General features: G+C 41.7%; 1 protein-coding gene across 1 annotated transcript in view; it reads right to left on the bottom strand.

Annotated features, from left to right (window-relative positions):
- LOC140715509 (uncharacterized) overlaps positions 1-13394 on the bottom strand; it is a 449684-nt gene that overhangs the window by 403183 nt on the left and 33107 nt on the right. The window contains exons 3-4 of the mRNA XM_073027850.1: positions 10333-10494; positions 5849-5960 (exon numbers count right to left, since the gene is read on the bottom strand). Coding sequence (XP_072883951.1) covers positions 5849-5960; positions 10333-10494 — 274 coding nt within the window. The remainder of the gene's footprint in view (positions 1-5848; positions 5961-10332; positions 10495-13394) is intronic.

Below are 13394 nucleotides of genomic sequence, written 5' to 3'. Positions count from 1 at the left end.
CTAGACCTTTAACAGTATGGGAGTCCCAATCAATATGTGGAAAATTAAAATCCCCTACAATCACAACTTTCTGACTCCTGCAGTTGTCTGTTCTCTCTCTGCAGATTTGCTCCTTCAATTCTCGCTGACTATTGGGTGGTCTATAATACAACCCTATTAATGTGGTCATACCTTTCCTGTTTCTCAGCTCCACCCATATGGCCTCAGTAGACAAGCCCTCTAATCTTTCCTGCCAAAGCACTGCTGTAATATTTTCCCTGACTAGCAAAGCCACCACCCCTCCCCCACCCTTCATCCCTCTGCCTCTACCATGTCTGAAACATCGGAACCCTGGAACATTGAGCTGCCAGTCCTGCCCCTCCTGTAGCCAAGTTTCAGTAATGGCTATGATGTCATAATTCCACATGTCAATCCAGGCCCTCAGCTCATCTGCCTTTCCCACAATACTCCTTGCATTGAAATATACACACCTCAGAAGACTGTTATCACCACACACAACCTTAATATTTATGACTTTGCATGAACTACTAACATCATTTATTTTTACCCCCATTCCACTATCTACTCTGGCACTCTGGTTCCCATCCCCCTGCAAATCTAGTTTAAACCTTCCCCAATAACACTAGCAAACCTCCCTGCAAGTATATTGGTCCCCTTGTAGTTCAGGTGTAACCCGTCTCTCTTGTACAGGTCCCACCTGCCCCAGAAGAGGTCCCAATGATCTAGAAATCTGAAACCCTGTCCCCTACACCAGTTTCTCAGCCACGTGTTCATCTGCCAGAGCATCCTACTCTTACCCTCACTGGCACGTGGCACAGGCAGCAATCCGGAGATTACTACCCTCGAGGTCCTGTTTTTCAACTTCCTACCAAGCTCTCTGTACTCACTCTTTAGGACCTCCTGACTCTTTCTACCTATGTCATTGGTACCGATGTGTACCACAACATCTGGCTGATCACCCTCTCACTTCAGAATGCTGTGCACGCGATCAGAGACATCCTTGACCCTGGCACCCGGGAGGCAACAAATCATCCGGGAGTCTCTGTCACGACCACAGAATCTCCTGTCTGTACCCCTGACTATGAAGTCCCCTATCACTACCGCTATCCTCTTCTTCCTCCCTGCCTTCTGCACTGCTGAACCAGACTCAGTGCCAGAGATCCAGCTGCCACAGCTTGTCGAAGGTAAGCCATCCCCCCCACCCCCAACAGTATCCAAATCGGTATACCTGTTCTGGAGGGGAATGGCCACAGGGGAACCCTGCACTACCTGCCCTTTCCCCTTCCCTCGCCTGACAGTAACCCAGTTACCTGTGCCCTGTTCCTTAGGTGTAACTACCTCCTGGAAGCTACTATCTATAAACTGCTCAGTCTCCCGAATGATCCGGAGGTCATCCAGCTCCAGCTCCAGTTCCCTAATGCGGTTTATTAGGAACTGCAGCTGGATGCACTTCTTGCAGGTATCATTGTCAGGGACACCGGAGGTCTCCCTGACTTCCCACATCCTGCAAGAGGAGCATTCCAACATCCTGCCTGGCATATTCTCTAGTCTGAATCCAAAAAAAAAAAAGAAAAACAGAAACTTACCGGAACCTACCCTCACCTCTGCCTCTTTCTTGCCAAAGCCTGATTGAGCCAAAACTATCCCACTCCGACTCAGTCCACTTCAATGATGGCCGCTACGACGTTGGCTGCTGTTGTGACGGTCTCCCTTTTAAACCTTGGCGCGCCTCGTCACGCGCCTGCGCATTAGAGCCTCTTTTCCCCGAACAGTTAAAGAAAAGAAAAATGACCTTCCCTCAGCAATGCTTCAGTCTTTCACTCTCAGCCTCTGAGAAGCAAGATTGTGTGCTTCTTGGATTGCAGCATCAAGTACATGTTAAACAAATACACGCACAGGTGTCTTCGCTCTGTGATAGATCAACAGTACAAAGACCATCATCCTTGACCTCGAGGGATAGCCACGATGACGACGATGACATGGAGCCAAGAAAAATAGAGGGCTATGGGTAACCCTACGTAATTTCTAAGGTATGGATGTGTTCAGCACAGCAGTGTGGGCTGAAGGGCCTGTATTGTGCTCTAGGTTTTCTATGTTTTTTTTAAACTATTCCTCTGCCTCCCATGACCACCTCTCAGGTGTCTTAATCTCTGGAGCCTTGCCTTTTAGGCTCTGTCAGTACGCAGGTAGGAGTACAGCCAAATGGTTCAATTTGCCAAAATGTATTGAAATGCATTGTGTTGAAAAAAGCAGTGATTTTTATCACTGATAGTTGCCAAGAAGCAAGCAGCATGACCATTCAGAACCATTTTGCTTACTGCAGTTTCTAGCATTCAGGCTTGGAGATGCCAGAAATGACCAGCAGCGAAAATGAAACAATTTCACTACTTCAGTGAATTAGGAACTATGAATAATTTGAAGATATTGACAATCATCATGAATGCTACAATGAAAAAGAAGGATTGGAGCAGTCATCAATAGCATTGAATGAAGGCAGTCCTTATCTGTGCCAAGTATCTGTGCTGATCTTGTTCATTTACAGTCAATCAAAAGAGCACGACAGTGCTGAATTCCTCCATCGATACACCATTTTATAGTACTGTATTACTATAGTAGTGTTCTAATTTGTTTCGTATTTTATTTAAATATATTATTTGTTGCTCAGTTTGTCATTTTAAGCCTTTTTAACAATTTTCATGAACCATTTGCTAATTCCAGCAGCCTTTTCTTTGGGGCAAAATGTACTGGTCCTGATTTACTAGAATTAACCAGAATCCACAGTATTTTGTTTACTCTGATAGCGGCCTTAGCAAACAAGTCATCCCAACAAGATCATTGTCCAAATATTGCTAGTCCTATTTAGTAAACACACAAGATGCAGCTCAGTGATTCACATAGCTGCCAAACTAAATTATCAAAACTCTTTCTACTCAACAGATATAGGAACTAATATCAACAGTTGATGCTAAGATTAAGATCAGAAGATAGAACTATTTAAGTAGCAAAATTAAAGCAAAAAAGCAAAAGGAAAAGCAGCTTGGAGCAACAGCTGAAAACTGAGTGGATGCTATAGCAAAAAAGATGTACTTCTGGACACAAACCAAAATAAACTTAGCCTGTGTCCAATAATTGTTATCTTATTTATAGATCTGAAAATTTTGGCTGAGATCCAATTTATAAAGGCTCCCTGAACTTCTCTATTTTTTTGGACTTCATTTAAACTTACTCTTTTACCAAGATTTTATTCATCCTTTTCTAGTATCTCAGCGTTAACTGTTGACTGATGAGATTCACCCTGAAGTACAGGCAGTCCCCGAGTTACGAACGTCTGACTTACGGACAACTCAAACTTTCGAACGGAGGGAGGAGAACGCTATCCGCCATTTTTAGTCATTGCCGTTAACACTGTGTTGAGTGTGCAACTTTGTATTTGGCTTAAATATTTCTCAGCAAGATTCACCCTGAACCCCCCCTTTCCAGTCAGCACCGCCCCCACTTGTCCCATTTAACCTGTCTCAGTGTGGGTGGACTTTAGGACCCGGGGCAGCAGAGGACCCGCAGCTGCTGCTGAATCTGCAGTTTTCTGTTCCGTTGATGGAAAGCAATCGCGATTGAAATTGAAGTGGAAATAATAAAGCGATCGGAAAGAGGTGAAACGCCAGCAGTCATTGGAAAAGCGTCAGGCTACAGTCAGTCAACAATCGGAACAATTTTAAAGGATACAGGTAAAGGATAAAGTGAGAATAATGGATCATGTGAAAGGCCCTGCCCTGATGAAAGCTACAATTACTACTAAGCAACGCAGTGGTTTAATTATTGAAATATATACGTTTCTTAAGTGTTTTCTATGCACAGAAAGGTAAAATATATATACTATATACTAAGACAAACGTTTGACTAACTGACGCTAAATAATACTGGATGTACCTGTTCCGACTTACATACAAATCCGACTTAAAGATGGACTCAAGAACGGAACTCGTTCGTAACCTGGGGACTGCCTGTACTTTATGAGGCTTTTTTTTTAAAAAACACAAAAGCGATGATATAAATACAAGTTGTTTTTACATAATACATTAAACATATGTGCACACTCCCTACAGACAACTTACTAAGTACTTTGAATCATTCCACAGGCCATTACACTAATAAACATCATCAGGACACTCTATTGGAACAATTTAATTTTCTATTAAGCAGTATCAACATTTATCTTCATTGTTTTATGTTCACTAATGTTCCTCCAAAAATGTTTCCATAACATTCTCATCAAAACATGGCTCAGATTAATTAAATTTTACTATGGACAGGCCTACCTTGCGAAGACGACTGACCATTTCCCCTCGTTTTTAAGTAGCTCAATAAGGTTCCCTTCAAACTCTTGCACTTCAGGGAGCAAGCCTTGTGCTATCCAACCTTCTAACTCAAGCCCCTCAGTGCTGTTAGCATCCTTGCAAATCTTTTCTGCACCCTTTTCAACTTAATGATATTTTTCCTATAGCTAGGCAATCAAAACTGCATACAGTACTCCAAATGTGGTCCCAACAGCAGTTGTAACATAATATCCCAATGTCATGACTGGGAAGCTTGCCAACCACCTTTTTCACCATTACCTGTGTTGTTACTTTCAGGGTATTTCAGATTTGTAACCCTAGGACTCTCTAAAGAACCATTAGAGAATTGCAATTGTGCAAGTCCCGTCCTGGTTTAACTGGCCAAAACACAACATTTCACACTGGGGGTGCACCTGGATGACAGACTTGAGTGGAACACTAACTCTGTGGCTGTGTACAAGAAGGGCCAGAGTCACCTCTACTTCCTGAGGAGATTGAGGTCCTTTGGGAATGTAGGGCTCTCCTTCGTATGTTCTACCATTCTGCTGTCACCAATACAATCTTCTCTGCATTGGTGTGTTGGAACAATGGCATCAACACAAGTGATTCCAACAGGCTCAATAAACTGATTTAGAAAGGCTGGCTCTGTTATAGGAGTCAAACTGGAGGCTCGTGGTAGAACAAAGGACCGTACGGAAAATCCTAGCAATTTTGGACACCCTCTGCATGCCACCTTCACTGAAAAGAGAAGCAATTTTAGTAATAGACTAAGACAACTGCGCTGCTCCAAGGAGCACTACATAAGATCATTCTTACCCTCGGCCATTAGGCTCTATAATAAATCAACCTATAACTGGGGAAGTGAAAACCCCTCCTGGTAGACTGTTTGAGGTAATTTATCTTTTATTCTTTCTTATTTCTCTTCTAATATTTGTATATCTGTACACTTGTAAGGCTACTGTGATACTGTAATTTCCTTTGGGATCAATAAATGATCTATCTATCTTAAAATTCAAGCTCAAGTTCAATTGTCATTCAACCATACAGGAAAACCATGAAACATTAATATCAAACGAAGCAGTGCTTCTCCAGGGCCAAGGTACAAAATACAGTACCAACAGTCACACACAGCATAAGCCATACACAAGGTACATATAGCACATAGTAGTAGTAAAATAGTCACAGAGAAAAAAATAATATAGTCCAACTCCCTGAGTGTCATGTCCTGTAGAATGATGTTGTCAGAAAGAACTTGTCCAAGTTAAATTCCAACTATTATTCCTTGGCCCACTTTCCCGGTTGATCCCCAAAAATAGTTCTACTAATGCAATACCTAAACCAGAGTTTTGTACCCGTATCTGCTGACTTACAGTAAATCTTTCAGATGTAAAGGTGAGAAGTCCTGTTAGTAACGGTGTTTAATTTTTTTTACCTAATTTGTTAATTTGTTTTTTTTAGATATTGTTTCTAGTAATATATCAATGAGAAATATTTGGTAGTTTATTTTCACTAACCGTTTTTCTTGCAAACAATGAAATAATCTGAAGTAAGGTGCTCTTGTGGCTGTGCCAGCTATTCCAGACTCTGGCCCTGAATTCCCAGGATGTTGGATACTATAAACTCCATCTGCAAGACACCATTGTTTGACAGCATCTTAGTATTTTTGAAAATCTGCTAACAACTTTACCAAGGAAACCTAATCATTTACATATGAAACAGCAATTGGATACTCAGCTGAAATATATTAATATTAAGATTATGATTTCATTCTGATGTTACAAAACAATATACTGTTCCCAATTTTCCCCAATGTTTCAGGCTAACAAGCTGAACTTTAAGTTGAAATACTGGTATAACTTGGACTCTGTGTTAAATGCCATCTTGAAGATGTTGAAGAAAGTGGTAGCAACAACAATATGAACAATCATTAAGAGTCTGAATGCTAGATAAATAACCTAAGCACACATTAAGGAAACTGCACATTATTTTAGTGACAAGCACTGGGACATATAGTACTATATAAAACTCGAATAATCCAATAAAAAAAGGCCAAAAAACACTGTGCAGGGGAAGAGAGAACAAAAAACATACATGGTGCAAACAATAGAAGCAAGCCAACAGCATCCTGAACCAGACTGAGTCCCGATCCATTCCTGGAGCAGCCAGAATAGTCTGAAACCAAACCTTGGTATCCAGCATTCACACCAGTGGGGCAGGGATGCACAGCAGCTGGTTCAGTTCACTGCCTTGGCACCGAGGAGAAAAGAATAAACATTCACAGGACAGCAAGCGAAAACCAGCCTGACCCTCGCCTCTGTACCAGACACTTGGGCTTCCAGTCTATCTGGGCCAACACTTAAATTGACTTAGCACAGAGTACTGCCATACTCCAGGACCTGGATCCAGGTACGGCGACACACCCAGGCCACCCAACTCAAGGCCATTCTCAAACTCACCAATCAGCTCAGTGCTTGGAGTGATCCAACTTCACACCTGTGTTAGGTGGACGGGCATCAAAACTCTTCCGCATCAACTCCTCTCCAAACCACTCCCTCCATCTCTGGTAGTGATACCAACTGCAACTGATTCCCCAATGGCTCAAACACAAACACGTTCTGCCTCGGAATGCCTCAGCATGTCAGCTCATCCCTCGAACCAGCCTCACCTCCCCCTACCTCCTCACTGTCTGCGGTAATGGTTAACCACATCTGCTTCACGAAAGACATTATATGTAATGTTTTTAGGCAATTCTCATGCCTCCAAGGGACAAAGTTGATCCTCTGGAAGATTAGAATGGTGATCTATACATTGAGCCGAAATAAATCGGGGAAGATCTTAAATGGATTTTCCCACTATATTTACTCAGGAGATGGACACAGAGTCTACAGATGTGAGGCAATGTAACAGCAAGGTCATGAACTATATACAGATTACAGAGAAGGGGTTTGCTGTCTTGTAGCAAAGTAAGGTGGATAAATCCCCAAGGCCTGACAAGGTATTCCCTGACACCCTTTAAAACAGCCTTAGACACAGTGAGGTGCCAGAGGATTGGAAGATAGCTTATGTTGTTTAGGAAACCAGGGAATTATAGGCTGGTTAGCCTGACATCAGTTGTGAGAAAGTTATTGGAAAGTTCTAAGGGACTGGATATGTAAGTAAATGGAGAGACATGGACTGATTAAGGATAGTCAGCATGGCTTTGTGTGCGATAGGTTGTGTCTAACCAATCTTATAGAGTTTTTCAAGGAAATTACCAGGAAAGCCGATGAAGGCAAAGCAGTGGATTTTGTCTACAGGGACTTTAGCAAAGTACTTGACAAGGTCCCACATGGGAGGTTGGTCAAGGAGATTCAGTCACTCGGCATTCAAGGTAAGATTGAAAGAGTGCAGAAAAAATTTACAAGTATGTGGCCAGGATTTGAGGGCACAAGATCTAGGGAAAGGCTGAATATGCTAAGACTTTATTCCTTAGAACGTAGAAGATTGAGGGGAGACTTGATAGAGGTATACAAACTTATGAGAGGTATAGACAGGATAAATGCAAGCAGACTTTTTCCACAGAAGTCGGGTGAGACTACAACTAGAGGTCATGGCTTAAGTGTGGAAGGTGAAAAGTTTAAGGGGAACTTCTTCACTCAGAAGGTGGTGAGAGTGTGAAATAAACTGCCAAAGCACGTGGTCAATGTGGGGTCAATTTCAACATTTAAGAGAAATTTGGATAGGTATATATATAGGAGGGGTATGGAGGGCTATGATCTAGGTGCAGGTCGATGGGACTAGGCAGATTAATGGTTCAGCATGGAATAAATGGGCTGAAGGGCCGGATTCTGTGCAGTAGTATTCTATGACTCCATCTCATCCATGCTTCTCATAATTTTGTAAAGCTCTACAGTAAATAGTCCTCCCTCAGTCCTCTACAAGAATAAAGCCAGACTTTACAGTTTTTCATTATAACTACAGTATCCATTCCATGCAACATCCTAATAATCAGAATCAGGTTTATTATCACTGGCATGTGACGTGAAATTTGTTAACTTATCAGAAGTTCAATGCAATACATAATCTAGCAGAGAGAAAAAACAAGATAAAATAATAATAAATAAATACATAAATTACAGTATATGTGAATTAAATAGATTAAAAATCATGCAAAAAACAGAAATACTATATATTAAAAAAAGTGAGGAAGTGTTCAAGGGTTCAATGTCCATTTAGGAATCAGATGGCAGAGGAGAAGAAGCTGTTCCTGAATCACTGAGTGTGTGCCTTTAGGCTTCTGTACTTCCTATCTGATGGTAACAGTGAGAAAAGGGCAAACCCTGGGTGCTAGAGGTCTTTAATAGTGGACACTGCCTTTCTGAGACACTGCTCCTTGAAGATGTCCTGTACCCAAGATAGAGCTGACTAAATTTACAACCCTCTGCAGCTTCTTCCGGTCCTGTGCAGTATCACCTCCATCCCCCACCGCCGCCCCCCCCCCCCCCCCCATCCAGACAGTGATGCAGCCTGTCAGAATGCTCACTACGGTACATCCATAGAAGTTTTTGAGTGTATTTGTTGACATACCAAATCTCATCAAACTCCTAATGAAGTATAGCCGCTGTCTTGCCTTCTTTATAACTACATCAATATGTTGGGACCAGGTTAGACCCTCAGAGATTTTGACACCCAGGAACTTGAAACTGCTCACTCTCTCCACTTCCGATCCCTCTATGAGGATTCATATGTGTTCCTTTGTCTTACCCTTCAAGAAGTCCACAATCAACTCTTTCGTCTTACTGACGTTGAGTGCAAGGATGTTGCTGTGGCACCACTCCACTAGTTGGCATATCTCACTGCTGTACGCCCTCTTGTCACCACCCGAGATTCTACCAATAATGGTTGTATCATCAGCAAATTTATAGATGGTATTTAGGCTATGCCTAGCCATGCAGTCATGAGTATATAAAGAGTAGAGCAGTGGGCTAAGCACCCTGAAGTGCACCAGTGTTGATTGTCAGCGAGGGGAAGATGTTATCACCAATCTGCATCGATTGTGGTCTTCTGGTTAGGAACTCGAGGATCCAATTGCGGAGGGAGGTACAGAGGTCCCGGTTCTGCAACTACTCAATCAAGATTGTGGGAATGATGGTACTAAATGCTGAGCTATAGTCGATGAACAGCATCCTGACATAGGTGTTTGTGTTGTCCAGGTGGTCTAAAGCCATGTGCCGAGCCATTAAGAATTCATCTACCATTGACCCATTGTGGCGATAAGCAAATTGCAATGGGTCCAGGTCCTTGATGAGGCAGGAGGAGTTCAGTCTAGTCAAGACCAACCTCTCAAAGCATTTCATCACCGTAGATGTGAGTGCTACTGGGCGATAATCATTAAGGCAGCTCACATTATTCTTCTTAGGCACTGGTATAATTGTTGCCTTTTTGAACCAAGTGGGAACTTCCACCTGTAGCAGTGAGAGGTTGAATATGTCTTTGAATACTCCCGCCTGTTGATTTGGCACAGGTTTTCAGAGCCTTACCAGGTACTGCATTGGGAATTTCCGCCTTGCGAGTGTTCACTCTTTAAAGACAGCCTAACATTGGCCTCTTAGACAGAAATCACAAGGTCATTAGGTGCAGCAGGGATCTTCACAGCTATAGTTGTATTCTCCTTCCCAAAGCAGAGCTCTTCCATTCTATGCAATATCTCTCCTGCACTCTCTCCATTGCTACATGCACATCCATCCTGTAGTTTGGTAACCAGCATTGTATGCAATACTCTAATCATCAACTAACCAATTTGAATGCTATTGTTTCACATCCTTACCCAAGTGTATCCAGGCAAGTTTATATAATAATAATTTGGATCAAATTTGAGCACTAAAACTTGACCTTTCTATAAGTTTATCTTAGTCACAGAACATTAACACATATTAACATTAACATATTTTTCATGTGAAAAATGAAGCAATATTTACAAAGCTATACAAAGGGTATTTAAATAGCTGGATCTTCTTACCATACAACTCATCCCTGATGAGGTTCAATACACTGGTATAAATGCCCAATTCTGGCAAGAGATCTTCTAATACCTGGAACACCAAATTCATTCTATCCTCTGTTGGCTTTTTGAAGGACAGTTCCTTTTTGTCTTCAATCAGACGGACAAGATACTGATTAGCTGCTCAAATAATGGAAAAAATAATGACTAGAGCAAAGCTGGATTTATTGAATATGATAATTTCTTCTTCAAAAGAAAATTGTACACATGGGGCCATACCACATCTCTCACAGATATCCTAAAACAGTTCATTTACAATAAATTAATTTTATGTGATAACTGCTATTATAACTACAGTTGCTTTGCATAAAATAAGATCTCCCAGCGTAGTGAGATGAATGAGCATTTAATCTGTTTTTGGTTGCAATTGTGAGAGGGATGCAACATCATGGATAACTTCACTACTCTCCTTCGTGGTGTTACAGGAATTTAAATCAGCTTCTGGGATCATTGAGATCAGCACAAAGGAATGGGATTAAAAAGGAACAAAAATATTGCACAATGCTATATACTAGAATTTAGACATTGTAGAAATTGAGTGGCACAGATATGAGTTTAGTAACAGTTTCTTTTGCCGACTCATTACATGAGAGGTTTCTAACCTGTTGTCCACGGACCCCTCGGTTAATGGTAGAGGTCAATGGTATAAAACAGATTGGGAACCCCTGTATTACACAAAAATTCCATTGGAGAGGACTGACACATTGCCTTGGAAATCAGAGTGATGTTTGTGGGAGAGCAGTCTGGCAGTTTGCCTGAAGGATAAATGGAGGTTTGAAGCATCAGATTGTCTGAGGAATCAAGGAATGGAGGATGATTTGGGAAGGAACAGAATTCTTAAATTACCTGGACATCAGAGCAGATTGTCGACCACTGGGGAATTGAGTGGGGATAGAGAATCAGAATCAGCTTTATTGTCACTAGCGTCATGAAATTTGTTGTTCTGTATAGCACTACAGTGCAGGCATAAAAATTACAATAATCCACAACAATAGAAAAATAAATAGATATATAGATAAATAGTGCAAAGGCGGAATAGTGAGGTAGTGAACTTGGGTTCATGGACCATTTAGAAATCTGATGGCAGAAGAGTGGTAGCTGTGTGGAATGAGCTTCCAGTAGAAGTGGTAGATGCAGGTTCTGTATTGTCATTTAAAGTAAAATTGGATAGGTATATGGACAGGAAAGGAATGGAGGGCTATGGGCTGAGTGCTGGTCAGTGGGACTAGGTTAGAGTAAGCATTCGGCACGGACTAGAAGGGCCGAGATGGCCTGTTTCCATGCTGTAATTGTTATATGGTTATAAGGGAAAAAGCTGTTCCTATAACTTTTAGTGTTGGTAATATGGGGGTAAATGGAGAAAAACTGAGAAATGAAAGACAGAGTATGATGGGGTAGCTGTACATTGGGGTTTCAGATCAAGAGGGAGATTGAGGTCAGGTTGAGGAGAGCAAATATAGCATCTGAAGGAGGATTACAGACCTAAAACATTCAATCTTAATCACGTGGCCACACCTGCAGAAATTTTCCAGTTTTTTATTTTTATGAAATTAGTAGATTAGTGGATTAGACACGAGACCATAACATCATAAAACAAAGGAGCAGAATTAGGTCATCTGGCCAATCGAGTCTGTTCCACCATTCAATCATTGCTGATCCTTTTTTAAAAATCTCCTCTTCAACCCCATTTCCAGGGCTTCTTGCAACTTTTGATGCCACGGCCAATCAAGAACCTATCTCTGCCTTAAATACACCCAACTTCACAGCTACACGTGGCATCAAATTTCACGAAGTCACCACCCTTTGGCAAAAGAAATTTCTCTGCATTTCTGCTTTGAAAGGACGTTCCTCTATCCTGAGCTGTGCCCACTTGTCCTAGACTCTCTCACTATGGGAAACACCCTTTCCACATCTGCTCTGTCCAGGCCCTTCAGTATTCAAATAGTTTCAGTAAGATCCCCACCCCAATCCTTCTGAATCCCAGACCCACAGCCATCAAACATTCCATGTGTGATAACACTTTCATTCTTAGAGTCATCCTTATGAACCTCCTACGCATGCACATCTTTTCTAAGATGAGGGGCCCAATACTGTTCACAATACTCAAGGTGAGGCCTTACCAGTGCCTTATAAAGCCTTAGCATCATATCCTCGCTCTTGTATTCTAAACCTCTTGAAATAAATGCTAACATGGCATTTGCTTTCCTTACCACTGATTCAACCTGCAAGTTATCCTTTAGGGTGTTCTGCACAGGGCTCCCAAGTCCCTTTGCATCTCAGATTTTAGAATTTTCTCCCGATTCAGAAAATAGTCTGCACACTCATTCCTTCAACCAAAATGCACGACCATGCATTTTCCAACACAGTATTCTATTTGCTACTTCATTACACTTTCTCCTAATCTGTCTAAGTCCTTCTGCATACTACCAGTTCCCTCAATACTACCTGCCTCTCCACCAATCTTCATATCATCTGCAAACTTGGCAACAAAGCCATCTATTCAATCATCTAAATCATTTATATACACCATAAAAAGAAGTGGTCCCAACACCGATCCCTGTGGAACACCACTAGTCACTGGCAGCTAACCAGAAAAGGATCCTTTTATTCCCACTCGCTGCCTCCTCTCAATCAGCCAATGCTCTAATCATGTTAGTAACTTTCCTGTAATACCGTGGGCTCTTAACTTGGTAAGCAGCCTCATGTGTGGCACCTTGTCAAAGGGTTTCTGAAAATCCAAATATAAAACATCCACTGCATCCCCTTTATCTATCCTACTTGTAATCTCCTCAAAGAATTCCAACAGGTTCATCAGGCAGGATTTTCCCTGAAGGAAACCATGCTGACTTTGTACTAAATTGTCCTGTGTCACCAAGTGCTCCATCACCTCATCCTTAACAATTCACTCTAACATCTTCCCAAACACAGAGGTCAAGTTAACTGGTCTATAATTTCCTTTCAGGGGCCTTCCTCCTTTCTGAAAGAAAGGAGTAACATTTGTAATTTTCCAGTCCTCTGGC

Source organism: Hemitrygon akajei, chromosome 23 (assembly GCF_048418815.1).
Source record: "Hemitrygon akajei chromosome 23, sHemAka1.3, whole genome shotgun sequence".
Taxonomy (NCBI): domain Eukaryota; kingdom Metazoa; phylum Chordata; class Chondrichthyes; order Myliobatiformes; family Dasyatidae; genus Hemitrygon; species Hemitrygon akajei.
Note: the sequence above shows the minus strand (reverse complement) of the source record. Positions and strands in the feature narration are given on the sequence as shown.